The sequence below is a fragment of the Megalobrama amblycephala genome, linkage group LG3, assembly GCF_018812025.1.
Source record: "Megalobrama amblycephala isolate DHTTF-2021 linkage group LG3, ASM1881202v1, whole genome shotgun sequence".
NCBI classification, from domain to species: domain Eukaryota; kingdom Metazoa; phylum Chordata; class Actinopteri; order Cypriniformes; family Xenocyprididae; genus Megalobrama; species Megalobrama amblycephala.
In genome coordinates this window covers 30,288,968-30,316,155 of record NC_063046.1, presented here as the reverse complement: position 1 = coordinate 30,316,155, position 27,188 = coordinate 30,288,968, and the positions used below count along the sequence as shown (strand labels likewise).

The 27,188-nt window shown below is 38.0% G+C and overlaps 1 protein-coding gene across 6 annotated transcripts in view; it reads left to right on the top strand.

Annotated features, from left to right (window-relative positions):
• Nucleotides 1–27,188, top strand: part of nhsl2 (NHS-like 2) — an 88,236-nt gene that overhangs the window by 56,024 nt on the left and 5,024 nt on the right. For 5 of the 6 annotated variants that reach the window (XM_048185023.1, XM_048185027.1, XM_048185026.1 and 2 more), the window contains 5 exons: nucleotides 17,555–17,707; nucleotides 21,670–21,812; nucleotides 22,373–22,562; nucleotides 24,133–24,270; nucleotides 24,575–27,070. In XM_048185023.1, the coding sequence (XP_048040980.1) occupies nucleotides 17,555–17,707; nucleotides 21,670–21,812; nucleotides 22,373–22,562; nucleotides 24,133–24,270; nucleotides 24,575–27,070 (3,120 nt within the window). The remainder of the gene's footprint in view (nucleotides 1–17,554; nucleotides 17,708–21,669; nucleotides 21,813–22,372; nucleotides 22,563–24,132; nucleotides 24,271–24,574; nucleotides 27,071–27,188) is intronic. The other variant, XM_048185025.1, reaches the window with a different exon arrangement.

Below are 27,188 nucleotides of genomic sequence, written 5' to 3'. Positions count from 1 at the left end.
GACTCTTTGCATCACAGAAATACGTTATATTTTAAAGTATAATATAAAACCATTACTTTATATTGTAATCATATTTTTCTGTATGTTTCATATATCATGATGAGCTTGAGACATCACAGAAGGTTTTTTTCACAGCCTACCTGACTGAAATGCCTCATTAATATGCAAGTCATTTCAGCTCATTACTATCCAATTCTTTTGTCTTCTCAGGTGAGAATGGCCCATTTTCAGTGGTGATTCACGCCTCCTCGCATACTGTGTTTCTTGGCAAAAAGTGTCTTACAAAAACTAAATCAATATATTGTTTTATATGAAGGAGTAAGCAGCATAATTTTTACATAATTTTGAAGCAAAAACTCTAGTTTACAACCTCCAATACCCTAAAGTCTTGTGAACACAGATTTACTATACTTTTTTGGCCTTATTTCAGTGACTTAAGTTTTTTGTTTTTTCAATAACCACGCATAAATGTTATTCCTTCAAAAACACAAACATGTACATACATGTTCCTCACATATTATTGTAGCCTAGTTTGTGCTGAATACAGTGTAATGACACTTTTTCCATTAATATTTTTATGAACAACTGAAAAAAGCACAAATGTCAGAGCATGTCAAAACTTCTCCAAGCCCCAAATCAGCCTCAGACTCCAGAGGGTTAAAAGACCTCCAAAAAACAGGCGAATCTCAATATAACGCAGACATCAGACGTTATGCAGGTAAGCAAGCAAGGACAACAGCGAAAAATGGCAGATGGAGCAATAATAACTGACATGATCCATGATAACATGATATTTTTAGTGATATTTGTAAATTGTCTTTCTAAATGTTTCGTTAGCATGTTGCTAATGTACTGTTAAATGTGGTTAAAGTTACCATCGTTTCTTACCGTATTCACGGAGACAAGAGCTGTCGCTATTTTAATTTTTAAACACTTGCAGTCTGTATAATTCATAAACACAACTTTATTCTTTATAAATCTCTCCCAACAGTGTGTAATGTTAGCTTTAGCCCGTTAGCCACTGAGCACAGCCTCAAACTCATTCAGAATCAAATGTAAACATCCAAATAAATACTATACTTACATAATCGGGTATGCTGCATGATGAACACTTTGTAAAGATCCATTTTGAGGGTTATATTAGCTGTGTGAACTTTGTTTATGCAATGTATTATAGAGTCGCGAGCTTGGGGTGGAGAGCGCAAGCATTTAAAGGTGCCGTGCGCTGAATCGACGCATTTCTAATTATGCCCCAAAATAGGCAGTTAAAAAAATGAATAAAAAAAAATCTATGGGGTATTTTGAGCTGAAACTTCACAGACACATTCAGGGGACACCTTAGACTTATATTACATCTTGTGAAAAAGCATTCTATGGCACCTTTAATGGACAAACATGAGAGAATATGAAAAATATTTGTGTTTCAATGATGAACAGAAGTCTTATGAATGACATGAGGGTCAGCAATTGATGACAGAATTTTCAGTTTTGGGCAAACTATCCCTTGAAACATTATAAAAATTGGTAACGGTCAGTGTCGCTCTATCTATATAATGATGGTAGTACCATGTTCTGAATAATTTGCATGGTGCATTACCATGGTAGAAAAACGCATGGTATTACCATGATAATCTCATGATACTTTGTTTTTACAAACGCCACAGGCTTTCTCCATAACCTCTTCTGTCTGTGTATCTCTAGAGGAAATCAAATTCGCTTAATCCACCCTCATGTGTTTCTTCCTGAGCAGAAAGGAGCTCTGAAGGAGTCCCTTCTTGCTTTACTATTTATTGAGCGCTCATTTATATACCCCTCAGTAGGTTAGTATTGAGCAGAACACCTTTTGTGTTGGACAAACTTTAGATTGTTTAATCCTGATGTCAGCACATTAGAGCTGCGTCCTCCAGACTTTGTCTGTCTTTGACCTCTGTGTTCAGGCCCATGCGAGTCCTTCCCTGAGGAACGAGCTGACAGCTCACTCCCTCCGTATCTACTTCTCCTGTTACTCTCATTCATCTACACCTTCAAAGATCTCTTTTCATCACAGACTCTGTGTGCAAGCTGTGACAGGAAATGGGTGAAGTGCAGTTTCCTGTCAGTACTGTCGTTGGGACAATAGACCCTGGAAGTTATCTAAAGGGCATTGGTTTCTATTCTTCTTTATTGTGTGTATAAACTGTATTATTACATGGCTCACTGGAATACTTAATTTTAATTGGTCAGTTGAGGCATACTGGGATTTAATATTTTTGTATAATGACTGTTAAACTGACCGTTAATTAACTGTTGTCCCAGGCAACCGACTTCCTACATAGCTGTGCTAGTTTCATGTCTCTCAAATCACTCTTTCTTCTCATGTAATGAAATCATTTAAACTCAATTACTATTTATTTATTTATTTATTTATTTGGTAAGTAGCTGTGTAATAAGTGGAAAAATGTACAGTCAGATATGACATCAAAACCTGGAGGACTAATTCGCCACTGGTTACATCACGATTTTCCTATGTGGTTTTATAATGGGTTTTTTCAATTTATGAGTGAAATAAGGTCTGTGGTAAACATAACTTGATGATACTTGAACATTTTGCTCTGCAACATAAGCTGCATACACCCATATCCAAAACACAAAATTTTAAGCTGTTATGTTTATTTTAAAAAACACAACTAAATAAGAATGTTTGGGGTGTGAGCATGTGCAGTTTACGTTGTAGAGCACAACGTTCAAGCATTGTCAAGTTATGTTTACCACAGACCTTGAATTTACTCATAAATTGAAAACCCCCATTATAAAACCCCATAGGAAAATCTCGAGGGATCCAGAGACAAATTAGTCCTCCAGGTTTTGACGTCATACTTGCACCACTTTGTTGTAATGTAGCATCACCATCTTAATTTATTTCTGTTTGTTTGTTTTTGCAGCTGATTTCTTTAATACTGCATGAACAAGATATCAAAAGATTATTTTAGATGCTTCTATATTTTGAGCTTTCTTCAAGCTGCATCTGACAACTCTTTTGCCATAGAGTTTATTATAGACCCAAGTGTGACATGTAAAGCATGCAGTGTCAGAAAAAAAATGTGAAAAATTGTACCTTTAGGGGTAACAACTGCTTGTCATTGGAGCAGCACCCTTAAAAGAACTTTGTATCCTAAAAGGTGCATATTAGTAGTACTAGTACCTTGCTACTATGAACCTTTTAGGGTAGATAAGGTACAAGTTCCTTTAAGGGTACTGCTCCAGTGACAAGCTGTCGCACCCCTAAAGGTACAATTTTTTTCATACACACACACACTCTCTGAATGCTTATTCACACAGGTATAACGTGTGGTTTTGAGTGCAGCATGTTAAGATCCTACTGTAAATAGGAATGTGATTAAATGTGGTGCCTGTGAAAGCTCAAAGAAGCCTGGGATTTGCTGCCCAGTTTGAAGTCAGGTCGAGTGGATACTTCAGGACCCAGGGCCAAAATAAACCAGGTCATCAAATGACATCATAATAATGCTTTCCTGTGAGATTGTTCTAGATTTTTGTGTCAACACAGCAAGGGACGGAAAATAGGGCTCACCTTTGCCAATCAAAACAATCAAAACGTCAATTAGACTCCTAGCCTTCAACCCTGACTGATTCCCTTATAAAAGCCGGCATGAAATTCTACATGTTTTTCATGTAATGCAAACTACTGATTTCACATGCTTTCACATTTCTTTTTTAACACATTAAAGTATGTTGTTCACAATGAGCAGTGGTTGCACTAGAATGAACCATAGTTTTCTTAGCAGATCTGCTTGTAGCCAGTGTGATTCATTCTCTGTTTGGATGTCATTTATAAAGCTTCTCCAAATTAGAGTTATAATGGTGCAAACTGCTATAAGCAGCAGATCAGGCTTTGGCTCTCACAACACAGTATGACTGTACAACATTAATCCCATCAGCCATCACCAAAAGCAAAAATTGGACAAAAGTTCACAGCATTTGTAGCATGATCTTATTCTGTTTTTCGGTGAAAAATGGCTCCTGCCCTTCCTTTTTGATTGAGTCATTTCTAGCCCACTCATGCTCGGACACTAACTCTCTGCTTCAGACCGGTGGATTTTCTGTGGGGATTTTAAAACATTGTGTCAGCTTGTATATGTACGTATATCTGCTTCATCCTGCTATCTGCTTTCTTAGATGATATCCCACTTCCTTTACACAGGCTGTCAGAGCTTGTACTGTCTGTTCTTTAAACTCTTTTTACTTTTAGTGACACAGCCGTTTCCTTAAAGAGATTTTCTCATCTCGGTTTAACATGTTTTTCCCTGAGAAGAGGACCTGTGAGAAACACACTATCCCACTTTCTGTGCATGTGTGATCTGATTCTGCTACTTAGATTATTTACAAGGTGAAGACATTTGCACCAAACACTGCATGGAAATCATATGGGACAGTTTATTTGCCAACCACGCTTTCAGTGTTTACTGAAGTACTATTTATTTGTGTTTTATTCCAGTGCTTTAAGGGATGTGTGGCTACCAGATCTGATTTGAGGATGAAGGGTGTAATTTTTTTATTTTGATTATAAAATATTTAATATGAAGTGTCTTTAACTGTTATGTACTTACATTTAAATTTGATACAGTACACTTATTGTGTACATACATGTGTTTACATTGTACTTATATTTAAAAAATACTTTAATTTAATTAACTTTAATTAATTTCTAAAGTCACGTCTATAATTACACTGTTGACCATTCCCTTACACCTTAACAAACCCTAATATGAACCAATTGCAATGTGAAAAAAATAAGTATACTGTACCTAACACTTATTCATTTATTTATTTATTTATTTATATGTAAGTACATAGTAGTTTAAGACACATAATATAAAGTGTTACAAAATACTTTTATTCCAGGAAGCTTAAAGGTGCACTTTGGAACTTTGACCTCTCTATTGCCATCTGTGGTTGAAACATAAAATTGCAAGTTACTTTTGATTTTGATACATTTGATGATCATTGATAGCAATGATAAAGTCCTACAAGACATGTGGAAAATATGTTGTGTGGGCAATTAGCATATCTGCTGCCAAAGTAGCTGGATGTTCTTTTTCGTTTATGAACATGATTATAAACACGTAAAGATGAATTATGTTAACTTGAATTTTTTCACGAAATCCAACCGATCCAAAACCATTATTGTAGGCTTATTGCAGTCATTATTGAAGGCTTATCGCAGTGAGTCGGACCATTTTGAACACTTAAAGGGTTAGTTCACCCAAAAATGAAAATAATGTAATTTATTACTCACGCTCATGCCGTTCCACACCCGTAAGACCTTCGTCAATCTTCGGAACGCAAATTAAGATATTTTTGTTGAAATCCGATGGCTTAGTGAGGCCTGCATAGGGAGCAATGACATTTCCTCTCTCAAGATCCATTAATGTACTAAAAACATATTTAAATCAGTTCATGTGAGTACAGTGGTTCTATCTTAATATTTATAAAGCGATGAGAATATTTTTGGTGCGCCAAAAAAAAACAAAATAATAATTAAAAAAAACTTATAGTGATGGCTGATTTCAAAACACTGCTTCATGAAGCTTCAGAGCGTTATGAATCTTTTGTGTTGAATCAGCGGTTTGGAGCGCCAAAGTCACGTGATTTCAGCAGTTTGGCGGTTTGACACACGATCCGAATCATGATTCGACACAAAAGATTCATAATGCTCCGAAGCTTCATGAAGCAGTGTTTTGAAATCGGCCATCACTATATAAAAAATATTCTCGTCGCTTTATAATATTATTATTGAACCACTGTCGAAGGTCGAAGGACTTACGGGTGTGGAACGGCATGAGGGTGAGTAATAAATGACATTATTTAAATTTTTGGGTGAACTAACCCTTTAATATAAAATAGAACTTTTGAGATTTTGTTAATTTTTACCCACCTAAATTTTCCAGAGTGCACTTTTTATATGCAGAAATAAAGGTATAGGTATATGCAATAAAGGCCTGTTCACACCAAGAATGGTAACTACAACGATAACTATTTTAGTGGCCACACCAATAGATGACAATTTGCTGCAGTTATGTCATCTGCCACTTTAAATGCTTGAGCTCTTTAAAGTTGGGTGGATTCTGATTGACTATCAACATTCATCATATTATATTTGAAAATTATTTTGAAACAATCATCATATTCTGTTTCTTTGTTGATAATTGTGCACAAAGGACACTGACGCTTTAATGTGTCATTTTGAATAAAGGTCAGGCCTAATAAAAATGAATCACTGCATTTTATCCTGTCAATAAACAGAAAAACGACTTCTGCAATTTGCGCTGTAGCCTCTTGTCAAAGTGTTTTGTAATGCAGTCTAATCTTCACTCTTATGAATAATGTAACTACATTTGGGACTCATCTGCAAGACAGTTTGTACTTATGAAATCTTTGTGTTCGTGAGTAGATGGATAAGGCCGAAGGGTATATGAGGGGAAGAGTATTGGAGAGGATGAGAGGAGGACCAGGGAAGGATTAACTCCAGAAGGCCAGTGGTCACATTTCCTATCCTCCGCACACTTCCTCTTTGGGAAGTGTGCGAGCATGTGCGTGTTTGTTTATCAGACATACTGACACATAGACACACTTTCACTAATAGTCTGTCTTTTAGCACTTGTCATTCACACACGCTCACTGGCACCAGAGGAAGCAGACGGGGAGGGGTGAAGCAGTGCAGAGCGGGCCTTGAGGAAGCGGCAGTCACTACAGTCAGCACTGCTGGGACCAACACTGCAGCATATGCAAACACATCACAGCCTCACCAGCACTTAGTGCCATGTTTCTGTGGAAAACATGTGGAATGGAGGAGGTGTCATGGAATCTGTGTGTACTAACTCGTGGGCTGCTCACCACTGGGAAAGAGGAGCTTGTGGTCATGAGAGAAATTATGCCTCTGTTGTGTGCGTGTAATGACTAGAGTCTATCTGTCTATCTATCTGGATTATAGTCTGTTTGCTTTGTGTTCTACTTTTGGTTTTGTCTGTCTGTTTGTTTTGAATTAGTTATCAGTTATCTTATTAATTCACACCTATTTTATGTATTTCTAGCCTTGGTTTTAGTTCAGTCTTTGTCTGTTCTCGTCGATGTACTGTATATTTGGTTGTTCTGTTTTAGTATTTATAGAGTAAAATACAGATTATTTTGTTTCATTTGAGTTGTAAATAAAGAAAGGAGTGCTTTGATTGAATCCTGCACTTTTATTTCACCCTGCCGCAACCAAAGCATGACACAAGTTTATAAATTTCACTTAATAGTGAATTTAGCAGATGAAGTTCATTTGCAAAAACCGATAAACGCCATTTAAAAAAAAAAAAATGAACTAAGTGCTGAGCATTATTCTCCATATATAGCACGTTCTGTACCCTAAATCCATTTTGTCAGAAAAGCCGGTATAGTCCACTGTCAGCCATCGCAAGTTCACGTTTTACAGCAGAAGCCGACAAGCGCCCTTGTTGTTTGTGTACAGAAACCGATAAGTCCGTTTTAGCGAATCAGCACACAGTATTAAGGTCAGGTGACATGGCTAGTCACTAGTCACTTCAAAAAGACGCGCTAGCTGAGGAAAGTTTTGTCAAAGCTGACTAAAAGTGATCGAGGATTTATAATTTCGACTCCTGTAAGTCCTTGTACACCATACACGTCTTACATGCTGAAACTTAGTTGTTCTTTTGCGCGTGTGTGCGCGGATGCGTGTGTATGTGTGTGTGAGTGTACTGTGTGCCGATCTGTTAGTGTGTGTGTGTGTGCACGTTTTTGTGACATATCAGGACACAGATGTGTATGGGTATGACATAGGTATTACAAAAAGAGGTGACTTATGAGGACATTACCCCATGTCCCCATTTTTCAAAAGGCTTATAAATCATACAGAATGAGTTTTTGTGAGAAAGTAAAAGTGTGCACAGCTTCCTGTGATGGTTAGGGGTAGTGTAGGGGGATAGAAAATACGGTTTGTACAGTATAAAAACCATTACGCCTATGGAATGTCCCCACAATTCACAAAAACGAACGTGTGTGTGTGTGTGTGTGTGTGTGTGTGTGTAAACATGTTCTGTGTGAATGGTATGGCGTTATTTCCCCTCTGGGAACACAGACAGAAAAATTGATGACTTTTACATTTTTGTCCAATAAAACACTCTAGTATAAGAATGTCTCTCTCTATAAAGTATAAATATTCCTCCTTCTAGCAATAACAAGTTGCAAATCATGATTTGTTTGTGTGTCTTCAGTTGTGTGAACTCTTGTACATAATTTCCTTACTTTGACTGAGAATGAAGTGGCTTAAATTCATTTTGAAAGTGTCTTCAATGCTTTCATCCCTGGTATACACTGTCAAGTGTAGCTTTGCTGGGCTTGATGGAAAAAAAATGACTGGTCGGGCCAGGCCCTTTGATATCTCCTGCCCATCTTTCACACTGTACATACAGTTACCATGGAGAGAAAGACAACAGAGAGACACATTTCCATAAATATGAGCTGTGTCCATGTACTGTGCACATTTTGGCTTACACTTTTGTGTTGATTTCACACTTGCATCGCTTCCAAGCCTCAAACCTCTTTCTGTGCAGATGTGGCAGCTGAGACTGGATGTTAGTGTTTTCATCATTAGCTGATCGATTTAATTAAGTGAGCGGCTGTTTTATGTGATCACCGTGAGAACTGAAATTGTTTTTGTCTCGTACACACCATCTGCTGGTGTAAATCACCTTCATTCACTGCAGTGTTTCGCAGATTTTTATTGGTGCTTGACTAGGTGTGGTGGTGATGTCGTCATGAACCTTCTCTTAACTCCATCAGACATCTTTAGATCACTATCGCCTCACGTTCGGTGCTGCTATGTACATTCTCTATGTGCACCCAGTAAAAAACCCATCAAGGGCCCTAGTCCTGCTTGACGGTGTGGAAAGGCTTCAATCTCACACATCAGTGAAAGGAAAGAGGGAAAGATTGGGTGAAGGGCAGAAAGAGTTTGGATTGGGATTCATGCCACTACAATTATCCTGTGAGAGTAATTGCTTTTGGCAGCACTCTGTACGATCACAGAGCAAAAACACAATTTGATCCTGCGTGTATGTGAGAAAATTGTGCGAGCCGATACGGGTTGGTGAGGGACATCATTTTACAAGTGTATTCTATACTCATATTGGATCTGTGCAAGCATCTATCATCACGTTTCTAAACACGGCACTTCAACCCCCACGTGTGAAGTAAAGCGCCCAGTCGAGCTCGGGATAAAATTATGAGAACATCTGAATAAAAAGGTAATCACTCATTAAAGCTCCCAGCATTGGCTAAGTAGAGAATATTTAATGGAAGTTGATCTCAATTTTATGCACTATTTATTAGTTTATGTACATATAACCAAGGGGTGTTTGAGAAGGGAGGCAGTGATTCCTCAAAATAACTGGGATGAGAAAATAATTGAATCAACAATAAAACTGAGCGCATATTATGAAATATGAGATGAAATAGTGTATAAAAGTAACACTGTCCAATAGCAACACATTCTCTTCAAGCTCCTATAGTGTGCCGTGGATGTGAGGGAAGACAAGTGAGAGCTGATTGGCTGATTACCAAGTCAATAATGTTCCCTTCATCACTGATTTCATCTAAGATTTCATCACTGTCATGATCATTTATCAATATGGTAAATGTAAGCTCAAACACATCGAGCAAGCATGGTTGAGCTTCTGTTTACCATTGCTGGCATGCTATGCGCATTGATTAGTTTAAATACGAATATGAGCCTAAATTAAATCTGGATTAAACTGCTCAATTCATATGGATTTTATTAAAAATAATTTAATTTGGGTTTGACGATGAATGAAAGATTTATGGGTTTGGAACAACACGAGGGTGAGTAGTATCGGTGAATAAGTCACGTGTTATTATTAAATAAAACTAAACATGTACAAACTAGAGAGATTTATCGTTCTGCGGATTTTATGGGGTGATATGAGCCTGTCGCAGATATCTGCATCAGCGTATATGCCGCATATATGCCACTGATATGAACATTTTCGGCACACACAAATCAAATCTGTCAACGCATCTATAATATGGTTTGTTGAAAATAGCAACGTCTAAAACAGACAGACAGAGTTCAGCTAATGTATATTTCAGTCGATGAATACGCATTCCCAATACGTTACAACAGCGATTATCAAAAAGCGTGGACAAAACAGTCACTCTTTGTAAACCTGGTTCACTGCGAGTGCAGTCATTTACGCCGTCGTCACTCAGGTGTTGATAGCGTGCGAGTGCAGGTGAGACATGAACTGCACACGATGCTGTGTCTAAACTAAACTCATTTAAGCCTTGCTAATTTAAACATTCATGAGCAAGATGCAAAAGAGAACTTGCCGAGCTGTGAGAAGATTTGTGTGCGCGCTCATCCGAAGTTTTCTAATTCCGAGTTCTCTTTCAAGTCTTGCGCTTGAACAGAAAAATTCACACAAATGTGATGTCAACATGCCAATTTTGGCAAGTATCCTAGCAAACATAGTCGGTTATGTCTTAAGGGAACGTAACAGTCAAGAAATACAATGCATGTGTAGTATATACTGGATTGTGCATTATGTCTTAAAGGGAAAGAAGCCTAATATTCCTGCTGTCTGTGTTTTTAATGTTAATCAAACAACAAATAACTGAATAGCTTTTGTAACTTCAATAATGATTAATCTTTACTTAATTTATACAGTGAAGATAATATGCAGTGTTATTTCATATTTCATATTCTAATTGTGTAAACAAAGTTTTACTTGTGTCCCACACAGCAAAATCCCCAGAGTTAAATCAACTCTGCTCAGAGAACATATGGTCCCTCTCTACATAGAGTTAAAATAACACTGAAGCAGAGTTAAAGTTAATGAGATAATATGCTCTTTGTGGAGTTGTTTAATCAGATCTTGAGAGATTTAATGTCTTTTATCTTCAGTTGATTTTATCTAAGGCTGTGGCTGGAAGTCCTTTGTTGTGTTTCTCTTCAGTGATTATACTTGTTAACAGCAGGTGTTCATCACTAATGCTCAATCATAACTTAATCACTTAATTATCTCATTAACTTTGACTCTGCTTCAGTGTTACTTTAACACTATATAGAGAGGGACCATATGTAATCTGAGCAGAGTTGATTTTAATTGCTGTTTGCTGTTCAATATCCATGCAAAACAGCAAACTTTACATGTACAAACGTGTTTAGTGTACCATTGCAATAAGCGGTGACCATACAACACACTAAGGTTGTCACGATACCATAAAAATATCTTACGATACTATACCAGCTGAAGTATCACGATACCAAGTAGTATCGTGATACCATGCAGTATACAAAATGAACCAAACTTTCATAAAAACATGAAAACAGACCAGATTTTTCTCTGAATACTTCATTAATGAGAATGAATAACAGGCTTTTATTATCAATCAAATGAATCATTGTAAACAAAATTCATCTTCAAATTCAAATTCATCTGCACAGAAGCTGTATGAACTGACATTACGATGTAGCATTTATGCATTTACACTTAAATTACAATTGCATAAATAATGTTATGATATTAATGTTTCAAATATAAAAATCTGAATATAGAAATAAAAATGTTGGCGGAAAAAAAATGATAGAATATACCTACTTTTAGATGGTAAAAAAATGATAGATTAGGCCTACTTTTAGATGGGAGACTAAAGTAGCCAGTAGGTGGCAGCAAGTGGTAATGATTAAGTCAATGAATCATTCAACCGATTCGTTCAAAACGGCTGATTCATTCAGGAACGAAGCAAATGACTGTCTTAATGAATGGATTAGTGAGTCAGCGACTCACCCAATTTGTTCATAAACAGATTCATTTAGAAACGAAACAAAAACAGCGCTCTTGCTCGTTTCACGAACTATCAGGAGCATTTTTGCCAGCCTATCTTGAAATATCTAACCCTGACTGGAGAGCAGTATGTATATTAAAACATATAATACATTTATAATTATAAAATCACGATTGATATGATTGATAAGAACCGAGTGCAAAGCCGCTATAGCTTATTGATGAATGGAATTGCATTTGTCTGAATCGTGTTCGCAAAGATGTTTCTAGAAACAAACTATTTAATCTTTTCCAGAAGTGGTCAAATGAGCAACGGAAAAACTGAGAATTCATTCGTATATAAAGATTTTATGATGTTAACACTCTGAGGTCTAAAAACGCGCCGGCGCGTTTTGCAGGTTTTTTTTCACATTGCAGCAAAACAGACTTAAAATACTCTGTCATTTTTTGTCATAGAAACATAAGTAATACATCTTGAAACTATAGAATATCTCCTTTTATTTGTATACACTCAGAGTAAAAACAAAATGTTGTGCTTTTTGTAAAATAAAGAAAACTAACATGATGCGTGATCTCTCATCTCCCTCTGAACGAAGTCCAATCTGATAGTTCTCAGAAAATGAACTGTAACTTAGTGAATACTAATCACAAAAAATTCATACTTATGTCTAACAAAACGTTGAAATGTCAGGTTTTAAATCGTGCAAGTCAAATCGAAAACAAATATTCTCTGTTTATGTAATCTGTATGAAAAGAGAGCCATGTCAGAAGTCCGTGATTCAGCTCATTACCCACTAATGCGGCCACACCCACGGAGCCAGCGCTATTCACAGGCAAATTCAGAGACAACACATGCATTCATCATCTCAATCGTGTATTTATTGCCTTGAAAATTTTTACTGGATGAAAAAGCATGGTTAGCATCTCTGGAAGCATTCAGTAAATTCCTGTTTGTTTTCTTCTATTGATAAGTTTTAAGTGAGTTTTTGTTTCTTTAGCGCCCTCCGGCTGTAGTATGAATTGGTAAACACCATTCATGGAATATCGTCTTCTTCTTAGTGAATTTGTGGACTAAAATGCACAGAGCGCCCTCCGGCTGCAGTATGATGCAAACACCAGCGCTCATAGAGATAACAATGAATATTAAATAAAAAATAACTCCTCTGTATAGAAAATTGACATAAACATATGAGAATCCTATATTTCTCCAAATGTGCATGCTTTTAAACTAAAAGCCTTATTCAGACTCTTTGCATCACAGAAATACATTATATTTTAAAGTATAATATAAAACCTTATTTTATATTGTAATAAAATTTTTCTGTATGTTTCTATACATGATGAGCTTGAGACATACAAAGTTTTTTTTCACAGCCTACCTGACTGAAATGCTCATAATATGCAAGTCTTTTCAGTATTACTATTCAATTCTTTTGTCTTCACGGTGAGAATACCATATTCATGGAGATTCACGCCTCCTCGCATACCGTGTTTCTTGGCAAAAAGTGTCTTACAAAAACTAAATCAGTATATTGTTATAAATGAAAGAGTAGTCAGCATAATTTTTACATAATTTTGAAGCAAAAACTCTAGTCTACAACCTTCAATACCCAAAAGTCTTGTGAACACAGATTTAATATACTTTTATTGGCCTTATATCAGTGACTAAGTTTTTTGTTTTTTCAGTAACCACGCATAAACGTATTCCTTCAAAAACACAAACATGTACACACATGTTCCTCACATATTATGGTAGCCTAGTTTGTGCTGAATACAGTGTAATGACACTTTTGTCATTAATATGTTCATGAACAACTGAAAAAAGCACAAATGTCAGGGCATGTCAAAACTTCTCCAGGCCCCAAATCAGCCTCAGACTCCAGAGGGTTAATTAAGTGAATTTCAGACCCTTTCTCCAGATAAAATGCACTGCGAACAACAACGTGCAAGCGCAACTTTATCTCATTGCAAAATTAACTGAAACATCAGGAAACAATAAGGCGCTAATTCTACAGAGCATTTACTACACAGGGCACAGCAGACAGTCAACGGCAGTCTCTTGTAATGTTTTTGCAGGCACGTATGTTCAGTTGAAGTGTACCTGCCTCACATACAACATTCCTTACGGTACTGACGATACTACCGTTTAAAAAATACAATGGCATCGCCAGTATTTTGAAGCTTTGGTATCGTGATACTACCGTAGTACCGGTACACCGTGCAACCCTACAACACACAATTTAAATTGAGCAGTTGAACTTTTTTTTACTGTTTGGTTGACCTGCATTTTAGTTGATGATGATTTAGTTGTTGATGATGAATAGGCTGCAATATCAAGTAATGCTAAAAAAATATATGTAAAATATGGTACTGATGACAGAATTTAGATTTTTGGGTGAGCTATCCCTTTAATTATATAAATGTTTAATATATCCATCAAGAGATTTATGTCTTATTGAAATATTAATTTTATAAAATACCTTAGGAGAAATATAAACATTGACAATTGTAGACATATAGCTAATAAAAAAATGATAGAGCTAAAGAATTTGATCAAATATATTGACTTCATACTGAAATATTTGGTTTTTGTCTGCAGCAAAATCTTGGCAGTTCTGAGCACAGTTTGAGACATTGTTGAGATCTCTTCTGAAACCCTAGGCAAAGGTATAATATATGTAAAATTACTGAGGATTTTTTCTCCTCTGGGCTATAAGGCTTTAGTTACAAATTCTTCTCAACTTTCAGCACTTTGTGCTGTTTATGTGATGTTGTACCAGCAGTCAAGCCTGACAAATATCCTCCGGATTCATGCACAATGACAATGAGAAGAATTGAGACAAAATGCCTATAAATGTTAAAGTGGGTAACAGCAGCAGCTTGGTCGTTTCACTATGTTTATCTTGGCCGTTGTCTTCTTTTAACTGGATATGCCACTTAGAAGAGCAAACAAACATTATGTAGAGTTTCTGGAGGCAGGCCTATAACCAAAATATACAAAAAAATATGCTTTAAATCAGCACATCATGTTTGTTATGGTCTGCATGACATGCTATTTCTGCATGTGAAAAAGCCAAGTAGTTTCTCAAATAGCTTCTGTCATTAGAGTCGTCATGTAAGGGTCTTTCTGCAGAGACGTCATGCCATGTTTAATGTCCTGTAGTTCAAAGATTCAGCTCATGCAAGTTAATCAGCCACTAATGAAGGTGAGAACATGGGGCTAATTAAGCATAGCATGTATGCATGTGACTGAGTACAGATCAGATGGTGCAGCAGGAAATGGAAATATGGAAAGATTTTTACAATAGTCAGTAGTTAAAATACAATAATCATGAAACCGTTTCCTTAATCCTAATTACAGAAGTAATTAGGAGTGAGTTTTTCCCTTATTTTTTTTTTTTCTGTGGATTGATTGTATTTTACTGATAGCCCAAAATCAAATGTAGGCTACATGTAGGTTGTTTGAAATAAGGTATACTGAGCCTAGGTTTTTATCTTAAAAGTATTGTGTCTGATCCAGACAGAAAACTTACCATGAACATCAGCCCAGGCTAACAAGTCTTTCACTTATTCACCTTGCTCATTTTCTCATTCCTACAAAATACCATTTCAATCTTTGTACAAAATTTTCATGTTTAATTGAATGTTTTTCTTGCTTTTTCTTTGTAATTAATTTTGACGTTTATACACAATTTTTTTAGTATATAGCCCCTTCTGTTTGTCCTGATGCTCAACATGTTGACTTTGCTTTGAATTCCATCAATCTTTATGCTTTGAAGATCAGTCAGCGTTACGTAAGAGGAAGAAATAGCATATTAATTTCCTCTCTGAGAACCAGTGCTGAAGTTGTAATTAAGTGTGCTCATTTAACCTCTCGGGAGATAGTTAAGTGTCCTTTTTCATCAGTGTCTTTTTCTGTCTCTCTGCTCTCTGGCAGTAAGCTTTAAATAAAGATGTGTTGTTGTTATGCAGGATTATAAAAGTAGAATGTAAGAATCATTTTGCCCTTATCATTGCATTAAAACCTCACTGTGTGACGTTTTTGTCAAAATAGGAGAATAATTTGTTCTCCGGCTATTATGTAGATTATCAGTCACAATGTAATCTCATATTCTGATTCTTTTCTATTTAACAAAACAAGTTTCATAGTTCAAATAATGACAACTCTCGGAATAGTTTTAGCATGTTATTAAATATGACAAATGTTAATGTATTGGGTCTTTGCAGACTACATCTGCTATGTAGGATGCTGCTGCTACTGCTAATAGATGCACAGACACGCTGCGAATTTGAATCTGTGAATTTGTAAGATATGCTGCTGCTGCATAAATATACATACATAAATGCCATAGCAGTTCTAGGCAGGTGTTTTTTTACTATTATTATTAATTCCATAAGCCAAAACAATACGATGAGACGTTTTCAAAGTAAAAAGAAACATTGAAGCAGTGACCTGCGTAGTATGGCATTCTGACACCTCTGTTCCGCACAGAACTGTGCATGTATCTGTATACATGTTGTTATAAGCCCTGTTAGCACAGTTATTAGCAGCAATATTTTGGCTATATCCTTCATTGCACAGACTCGCCTCACATAAACAAAGGAGATAGGAGGAGTTTTCAAAAAAAGTTCAGTTTCAGTGACCGGATACTGCGTTTGCGTGTGCCAAACCGCATAGAAAAAGCTACGGTTTTGAAAATACCCGTGTTCGAACGATCGCTGTCCAGCACTCTTCTTCGTGAGCATTTGAGTGTGAGGTTAAAAACTAGCCTAGAGTGCCATCTGCTGTTAAAACTAAGCTCAGAATTGTTTTGAGGGAGAAAATATCACAATCGATCCAGAATAATTGTATCACTTTGAGAATCGATGTATTGTCCCAGCGATTGCTTGAAGATTGCATGTAAAGGACCTATCACCTTGCGCCCTCTAGAGTTTCATGACTGAAGTTGAATAGATATTTCAACAGTCTATATGTAATATGTAAACACATTTTTCTGAGCTGTCAGAACTAAATCTGGTCAGATAACTAACGCTAACTACATTAGCATCCACAACAAAAGATGATAATGTTCCGTTTGTTATTAAATGCCTGAGTTCTTTAAAGTCAGTGGATTCTGATTGACTGACAATGCTTTAATCGTTGATTCCAAAAGTGATTCCAGTGACATCCTTGGTGTGGACTTCCCTATTCTCATAGAATTAGAACAATTATTAATAATTTATTGTTATCATTATGTTTATTGCTCTTGGTGTGAACGATCTTTTATCTTTCACTATCTGGGCAGATCTTTACAGATGTTGCAGCACTACCATAAACCAAAAGAGTAAAAACATTGTTCGTTTTATCAACGCATGCCAGCATGTTCTTTCTCTTGGGTGTCCAGTATAATTTGCCAACGGAAAAACATATTAGGGTTGTAATGAATTAATTGTAATGATTATGAGATTGCAGCCTTTTGATTGCAGATCTAATGTACGGTTGCTTGGTAGGATGTCTCCACCTTTCTGCTACCGTAGTATGCAAATATATAAAAAGATATGCAAATCGTATCAGTTTTTATTTATGTATCTTTTTCCTCCTCTCCCTCCTTTCCGCATCTCTCTCTCTCTCTCTCCTTTTCTCTTGCTCTCACTTACTTCCTCTATCTGTATCTCTTGTTCTTCTCCCCTCCCTCTGTCTCTCTCTCTGCCAGCCGCCACCAACTTGGACTCGGAGAGCAAACGAACGGCCCACTTCCAATCGTCATGGCAACAGCATGTGAATGTGTTCGGCTCGTGGAGTAGGCCGGAGTGTGTGCAGGAACTGCACCAGGAGGCTCAGCTGAACCTACAGAGTCTGCTTCAAGGTAGGAGAGTCAGCTGCAGGCGCTTCGTCTGTTTGTTTCGGTGCCACGAGAGGTTGTGTAGCCTAATCGTCTCTGCCTGCCTGGAACTGCCTATCATGTGTTTTCGTTTTGTTTTTGTGGGTGTGTGTTTTGCTTTACCTTGCATGCGTGCCGTCTGCGAATATCCTCCACGTCCATTCCCATTCTGTGTTTCCCAGTGCGTGTAAGAGAGGCACTATTTGTTTTTCTCCTCCTCTGAGCATCCTCATGTATTCCCTCCCCTCGTCTCCCGTCATTCCCCCTCTATTTCTGACTCATACTTTGTTCTTCTTTATGATCCATTAGATTAATTTCCATTTGTAGAGAATGCACACAGTCTCCCTTTTCTCTTTTTGCTTTTTTCCTTCGCTGAATGAATATATCAATGCTCGTGACTCCTGCCGCTCTGCGTGTGTGACTGTACATGGTTGAATTTCCCTCTTTTATCTCTTTCTTGCTTGATGTCAGCTATTAATATATATCTGTGAGATATGAGATGCTATTCTGGTTTAAGCTCCCATCAGATCGACTGGGCAGCTGTTGCTTAAACAACAGTGAGTGGGTGGTCAGTGTTTACGAATGTGTGGCACTGTGCTATGTGCATAAACAGCAATTTGCCATTGCATATACCTGCCTGCCATTCAAGGATGTAGCCAAATATCAAGACTGGGTGGAGCAAGAAAAGTTTAAGAATCTGTCGTTTGACTAAGAAACCCATTCATTGACTATTAATCTGAATATTGAGGGAGACGTGTTCCCCTCAGTGTCTATAGTGTTTACGGCCTGACAGAATATCTGCCTAGATATTTATTCCTTGCAGCTTTGAGAAAATTTGCACAAAATGTTGTAAACATAGGACTTGTTTTGGAAAGCTCAATTAGTTGCAAAAGAAAGTCATGTTTTATCTAAAGGCTAACTGCCAGCTAATCTTGTTGACTATGAATATGTGCCAATGATACATTTGTGTATTGGAATAGTTGGTTGCTTTGATCTTTTTGTTGCATGTTCATCTATTTATAATTTCCTAAAAATGATTATATCATATTATGATTCTTTTTTTCCCCCTTCATAATAGAAAAATATTATGGCTATCATCACAATATTTGATGGGAAAACACTGTGTCCTGTCCTTATTTTTCGCTGTCATACTCATATTATGTTTGCAAACTATCGTGCTTAAGCAAATCAGAAATATTGTAAATATACCCCCTCCCCCATGGTTATAAATGATTTGTGTTCAGTTATGAATGAGAAACAAAGACCAAATGGAAAATAGACCAGACACAAACTGCCCAAATTGACAAGAAAAGGGGCATTGTTGCTCTTGACCTCTTCCATTCCTCTACTGCATACACAAGACAAGGAGTGACCCATATTTAATAAATGGTTGGTTTTCAGTGAGCATCTTGTTAAGCGATGCTTTGAGGTCATTCATGGCCACTCATACACGCTTGAGTGGTTGGCATCTTGTCTAGGGAAGCCATTTGATTGGCTGATAAGAATGGAGATTTTTGAGTCCCATTAGTTTTACTGACTGGCCCAAGATCAGGTCAGGGTAGGGGAGGGTGTGTTTGAAATAGCTTTTCACACACATATACACACACACTCACTCATTCTCACTGTTGCTTCTGGTACCCTCTCCATCATCTTTGAAGTTTTGATATAGGCCTTTGAAGCCTACCCTTTCACAGAGGCTTGTGTGATCCAACCACTGTTTTGGTGAGTTTTGGTCTAGTTTACTTTCTTCGCTCTTGGTTGGAACTTACTTTAGTATGACTTTCCATGAATGCGTAGCTGCATCCATTGCATTTCTAACATTGTGCAAATATTTATATTAACATGATCAACTTTGATCAACTATTTAAAATCTCAATACCATTCAAAAGTTAGGGGATAGTAGGAGTAAAAACAGTAATATTGTGAAATATTCTTACAATTTAAAATGCAATTTACTCCTGTGATGCAAAGCTGAATTTTCAGCATCATTACTCCTGTCTAGAGTGTCACATGATCCTTCAGAAATCATTCTAATATGCTGATTTAATGCTCAAGAAACATTTCTTATTATTATTAATGTTGAAAACAGTTATATTTTTTGGAAACCATGATAGTTTTTTAGGATTCTTTGATGAATAAAAAGTTAAAAAGAACAGTAATTATTTGAAATATTGTTTTTGTAACAATGTAAAAGTCTTTACTGTCAATTTGATTAATGTAATGCATCCTTGCTGATTAAAAGTATTCTTTAAAAAAAAAAAATTGTATTGACCCCAAACTTGAATGGTAGTGTATATACAGTGGGAAGGTTATTACTTTTATATAGCAGAGCGTTTGGAAAAGTGAGGATAGTTTTTTGGTGTGTGGTTTGTGTGTTGAATACTTTGCATATTAGCCTGTGTTTGCAAAAGTTGGTCTTGTTAAAACTGCAGGAAACTAATAGTCATAACACATTCCAAAACACAACCATCTTTTTATATTTCACTTTGCTTTCCATGGGATTTTACACATCAGATTACATAGTTTGGTCCATTAGTCTTTGCAGTGCATTCAGGGCAAGTGTCTCCTTGAGTAACTTGAGGTCTAAGGCTAACTGCAGGATTGTCTTTCTGTGTATTTCATTAGTGTGGCTATTTGAAAGCCATCTGGTCAAGTATCATTCCTGGAACAGAACTGTCTCCATTCGACATGATGAATAAAATGCCAACACATATTCAAAAGTTGTGCATGTGGCAGTGCACAGCTGTAGGCAGTAGTTTTGCTGCAGTCTCACTCTTATTTTAGTGGAGGTTTAGGATTTCAGCTGTGTGTGCTCTGTTCAGCTCTGTCCCAGCATGTGAAGAGGACTCTACTCAACGAGGCTAAACTTGAGGCTTGGGGCTATTGTTGACTCCGGAGGTATGCCATTGTTTTAGACAGCCCGACATTGCTAGGCAACCCCAAGTCTAAGAGTGCGGCATCCCACTTCGGAAAAAGAGGGAGCAACCCCCCCAAAACACCATCACACACAGACCATATTATTGAGGACTATTATTGATAGACTGAATGTTTTTTTTTTTTGATAGACTGAATGTTCACATTAACAATTTATAGAGTATAACAGGGCTAAAGGCACACCTTAAGAAGAATGGCTACCATAGTTTATGATTGCAGAAAAAAAAGAAAAGAAAAAAACATTTTATTGAACATTGACGGAGCAACAAATTTTGAGTGAAAATATATCATAACATTGGTTTGAAAACAATATTATTTAACAATATTATTTAAAAAAGTATTCTGAAAGCACTGAATGAGATCCCATAATTTAATATAGCGTTACATCAGTAACAATAAATTAATTATTTAATATGATATTTTTAAATAAGATGGTTTCATTATAAATATGGTGATTATCTCTAAGGTGGACACCCAAGTTGATATTTACCATCTCGATCTAACCATGTCATGTCCACAAATGGAACATTTTCTCTTACCTTACCCCTCAACCCTCACAGAATCATGTTAACATTTTTTGATTAAAAGCAAAACGATTAATGAGCCCCAAAGTAGTGAAGACAACTTAAATGTCCTCACAAGCCAGTAGGCCCTATTTGACATTTGAAGACATTTTTGAAAACTTGGTTCTCACAAGTGTAGCCTAACCAGCACACAGTTGCTGATCAGTAAAGGACAGAGACTTGGATAAGTAAAGGACAGTGTTTTGTGTGTGTGTGTGTTTCTGAGTATATAGTGGGAGGGGTTAAAGAGAATGTTTTGGGGGATTAAAATGGCTACAAGAATGGGGTGGGGTCTTGTGAGGGGAGTCCTTGGAATGAATGCAATGGTAATCATTCTGTTTACAAAAGCTCTAGGGAACATTTCTGACAAAGAGGGAGAAAGATTTCATTAATTGATTTCAGCGTCTCTTAGTGCTTTAAAACCAGCATGTTGTGTCTGTGTCTACTCAGATTTTGAGGAGCAGTTGTATGATAACAGAGTGACAGGACAGACATTCAGACACCCTTCCTCTCAGAGCTCGGAGGACACGTCAACCACTCTCAGCCGATCCCCTTCCTCACTCAACAACAAGAAGACGGAGTTCGTCTTTGTGGTAACTACTTGTATGCTTTCTTATGCTTTCTCTTACACTAATAAAAGTAGTAACTTTGGGTTTTATTGAACATTTTGATCTCACTGGATTCTGACTTGTGTGCCACCAACAAACTTATTTGTTTGCTGTAAGGCATTAATGTTTTGTAGAAAGTTTGCAAATCTAATCAGATGTGGTTTGTCCCCTCAGTGAAAACAGCTACAAGCTTCTCTGTGTCAGTTATTTTGAGTGTGTAAACAAACAGTTGTTCAAACATCCTGCAAAATCAATTACTAAAAAGGAAAAAAAACAGTTCAGTGTTTGAATATAAGGGAAATTAATTATTAATATAAATGAAATAATCATTCACTAGTACCAGATCCCAATTTAACATTTACCAGTTCTGCTATACATGCAGATTTATACTTTATACTTAAGTATATTATACTTAAACATATATATATATATATATATATATTTATATATTACATACAATACCTACGATACCTCATATTCAGAAATGGTTAAGCATTTGAAATATTATATAATTCATTACAAATACAAATTCTTTCTCTCTTTAGCCTGCAAATAAGCAGGTGTGTGAGGATGAGACTACAACTTTAGGGGTTCGGGCACAGGACCCAACCCCCTGTGGTTCAGAGAAGTCCCTTCTAGGCTGGAATGCCTCACTGAGTCCACCTGTAGCAGAGAAACCTCGCTGGTACCTGGGCCGACATACTCCCGCTCACCTTGTACCCATTGAGATCACAGGTAAAGGTGACTTGGCATACTGTCATGTTGAGTATATCTGTATATGTTTTGAAAGTCTTTTTAGAGTCTAACAAATCTGGCCTGTTTGGAGGTGTCATTGATGTGTAGTTTATGTTCATAACTTTATCGCAAAAGGTTTTACAACATTTTCCCAAATTATTAGCTGTATTAAAGTTTGCCTTTTTAATGGAATGAGTGAATATTATGGAGTGAGAGTTTTTATTGTGTACAGCTGATGTTCTGTACAATTTGGGAAAAACTCAGAAGTTGACTGATCAATAGTGTCTCCCCACTAAGAAAGCCCTAGGTTACTTGAAATTGTTCTGGATGTTTCTGGTCTTGCAAATCATAATATCATCAACATCATCACAGACAACCCCATTTCTTAGTTCTTATGCTCTCTTTCCTAAGAGTTTACACATCAGATAAGATTGCTTGCATTCACATTTTATATGTACTTAAAATGTTAAAGCATTTGCTCCTTTCTCAAACTTTCACCCTATTTTTTTAAAAGCTCTTGTTGTAGTGGTCCTTCCCTCTTTCTCTGTCTCAACTGTCCCACACCCATCTCTCTAAATCTCCCTCTTGACTACCTTCCTGTTCCCCTCTCTGGCCTAGACACAGTGGAGAGGTGGTTGGATCCATAAACACAGATAATGCTGTGCTTAGGCAGCCTGGAGTCTGATTCCCAAAGTGGTGCTGTTCTTCACCCGCTAAAGATAATGAACAGGTAGCTGTTGCCATGGCAACATGCAGCTCTCCCTCCTTTGCTTAGCTAGGAGGTGCAGAAAAAGCTGCATAGAGTGAGAGACAGACAGAAAGTGAGTGAGAGAGAGAACTGTAGCGGAGGGGTGGGAGCAACAGGGACAGAGAAAGAAAGATTTTTTTCACCTCCTTTTTGTTGGTATTTTCATGAATGAAGCCAGTTCACACGTTGAGAGCCAATGAGGTTTCGTTAGGTTTTTTTCGGAGAGCTGTTTTCTGAGAGACATAGGGGTATCCATGTAAAGAACATAGTTAGAACTGGGCTTAATTAGCACATTATGTTCAGTTCCTTTCATCACTGTGGAATGGAGGACCATTTATCACAGCGCTCCCTCCTGCACCGGGATTAAACGCCCAGTCCGATGCAGTTCTTGAAAACACATCAGCATTGTATTATCCCACAGAAAGGAAAGAAAGTTACATAGATCTGCCATTGGGTAGTCCTTAGTCAATACCCAGCTCTTGTTTTGATGTATTATCCAGTGTCCATTGTCTGATTTCATTTCTCCAGATCAATCAGGCACCATGATCAAGTCTCCAGCTAACCATCTATCTCATGTTGGCTATTGCTTTTATCCATAATATACTTTTTCCTTCATAAATTTACCAAAATGCTTGTCATTGCATACTCAGGTCTGATTAGGCGGTCATGGCTAATGTTTTTCAGCCCAATCATAACATGTATAGAATAATGTAGCTTTTATGCAACCATTTTAAGGTCATAAAAATAATTCATAAAAACAAAATTTATCTGACTGAAGACTGTCAGTTAGCCTGACAGCTGGTATCTCATATCTTGCCTCAGGCCAGAGCTTTGATAAGCACTCTGCACGGCACAGCGAACTGCGGGCCCCCTTTAGAACTGATTCAGCGGTCAACCCAAAAACCATTCGCCGCCCGAGGAGTGTGGTTGCAGGCCCTGATGTCACGCTGCACTGCCAAGGTGACTAACAGGAAGTTAGGCAAGTTACTGACAGGGTTTCAGAGTGCAAAAAGAAATAAACAGGAAAAGGACAATGGGCACTGACCAATGACTTGTATCTAGAGTAATTTGTAAATCTAAAATCTAATGTTTGTTAGAGCCACATAGATGCTTTGACAAACTGTCACACAAATTGCAATTTGTTTTAGTTAACAATGTTCTGATTGAAATACAACTTTCAGAATCTTTACAAAAATTCTACTTATCTAAGAATGAAGGACTAAATCCTCTTTTTAAACTTTTTTTTAAACTATTTTGTTTTTAGGTGACAGCAAAATTCTTGCTGTTGATCTAATACAAGGTGCCTGTTCCCCTGGATCCTCTCAACCCAGATCTTTGGAGCCTACCACCGAAAACACAGGCCAACAGCATATTCCCCTTCGGAAGACACAGAGTGACTTGGAGTACAGTGTCCCCCCATCCCCGAAGACCTCATCAGGCATGATGGATCATGCCACACTGATGTGCCCAAGCCCCTCCTGGAATGGCCCAAAAGGTTCCACTTTCTCTCCTTCCTGGAATGACTCCTACAACTATGCTTTGGTTACGAACTCTGCTTCCAAGCAGCCAATATCTAAAACTGGAATGTTAACTCCCGGAGGTGAAGGAGGTGGTCTAATCTGTCCATCCCAGACCAGTTCAGGCCTCTCCATGAGCTCAGGGTCACACTCCAGTTCTTTCACCTCCATCTCGGAACCATGTGGACACCGGGTGTACACAGTGTCCACACAGGGCAGTGGGGTTGCTATAGGGAAACGGAATGACACCGAGGGGGCAGCTTCCACTGCAGGCATGGGAAATACCAAAAGTGAGCAGGAGAAGAGATCAGCCAGATCCAATATATTCAGGTTCCGTGAACGTTCACTTTCAACACCAACAGACTCTGGATCATTTTGCTCAGCAGATAATATATGTTCTCCAGGTGAGGCTGTCCCTGTCGTTCCAGAGGGTGAGAATTATGCCCTGCTGTATCCGAGCAATAGCTCGGAGGATAGCACGAGCACCGATAATGTTTCTGTGACCACAGGTTCAGACTTTCTTCCAGATGGTCGACTAAGGACACGCTCACGTAGTATCTCACTAAAGAAATCTAAGAAAAAGCCACCGCCTCCAGTACGTAGTGTATCCCTGATGAAAAACCTATCAGAGGTTGGAGGAATGGGCTCTTACCACAGTGAAGGGCACTTCAGAGATGGCAGACCCAAGAGTCTCTTTATCCCTCGAGATCACCATATTCAAGATTCATTCCAGCCTGAGTTCCTAATTGTCAAGCCTGAGGATGACACAGACCAAGCCCACAGTAGTTTGGAGACATCTTCTGATATTTCTCAGCCTGCTGACAGGGAAACAGAGCTTGGGTTTCCTCCTCATTGGCAGCTCAATGAGTGGAAGTCCAACAACGACCCCTACCGCTCACTGTCAGGTTCAAGCACAGCCACAGGTACCACAGTGATTGAGTGCATGAAGGTGCGGGGCAGCTCAGAATCCCTGAATTCACCCTCAACCTCAAGAGCCACATCTCCATCTCAGCTCTCAATTGAGGCTGAGACCAAGGTATCCCCCTTCAAGCCCCCATGTCTCATGTCTCCATCCAGTGGCTACTCAAGCCAGTCTGAAACTCCAACCCCAACTATATCAAACACCCTCATCTCTGGACCTTCGCCAGTTGGCTGCAAGATGCGCCCTAAAATTCCAGAGCGTAAATCTTCCCTCCCAGCTTCTGCAAAGGATAAATCACGCTCACGTCTTTCATTTGAACTACCTGCGAACTCTCAACTGGATTTGTCCTCTGTCAAACCCAAGCCTAAAGCCAGTCGACGCCATTCTGACACATCTACAGCCAACAAACCAGGTAAACTGAGCCCCAGTCAGTCTTCTCTGCCTGTGGTTACCACAACAGACTTGCGAAACATCCGCCTTCGTTCAGTAAGCCGCTCAGAACTTGAGGACAGTCCTGATGGCTCCTCTGACATAATAGAGGAAGAGCAAATTCGAGATCTCAGCCCTCCTATCACCCCTTCTAACACAAAACAGTCAAAGCCACCAGTTGCAATGAAGCCGCCTCTACCTAAACGACCCATGAATTTGATGCTTAAATCTCCCTCATCCTCCCCTTTGGCACCTGAATCTCCTCCATCTTCCCCTGTGGACCGACCCATGCCTGTAGGTAACATCTATATGGTTGTAAGAAAGCCCAAACCTAAAAGACCAGCTCAGTCATCACTCAGCACATCTGCAATAGCCCCTCAAGAGGCACTCCACAGATATGTACTTCCTCTTCCCGAGTTGGACCTGGAGCATGGGATTCCCATTGAAGAAGATCTTCCATCCCCAAGTAGCCCAGAGAGAGAGGACAAAAGTAAGACCCTTCCAAGTAGAATGACAATATCCTGTTTAGCAGAATTAGACAAAAGAAAGCCCAAGGTACCTCCTCCTGTGCCGAAAAAACCCAATGTCCTTCTTCTGCCCTCTCCAAGCACCCAGACCAATGGCGGGGCAGAGAGGCAAACTCTACTTTCCGACAGCATCTCCCAGTCACCTACAAGTCCATCAGCATCTGAGATTGAGGGAGATTTGCTTAAAGATGAAGATCAAGATGATCCTTCAAAGCAAATTTTACATGGAAACCCTAAAAATTCTGAAAGTTATGAGACCTTTGAAAATCAGGAGAATGATGTGCTAGTTGAAGAGAATATTTCAAAAGATTCAGGTTCTCATCAAATTACGGAAAGAGAGACGCCTCCAGCAGAGACAGTAAAAGGTTAAACATTTAATTACATTTTCAGTTAAGATGGTAATTTAAACAAATGCTTTTTTTAAGGTATTTTTTAGGTAAACAATTTTTTTTTTGTTAATTTGTGGTTTAATTTTTGTTCTTT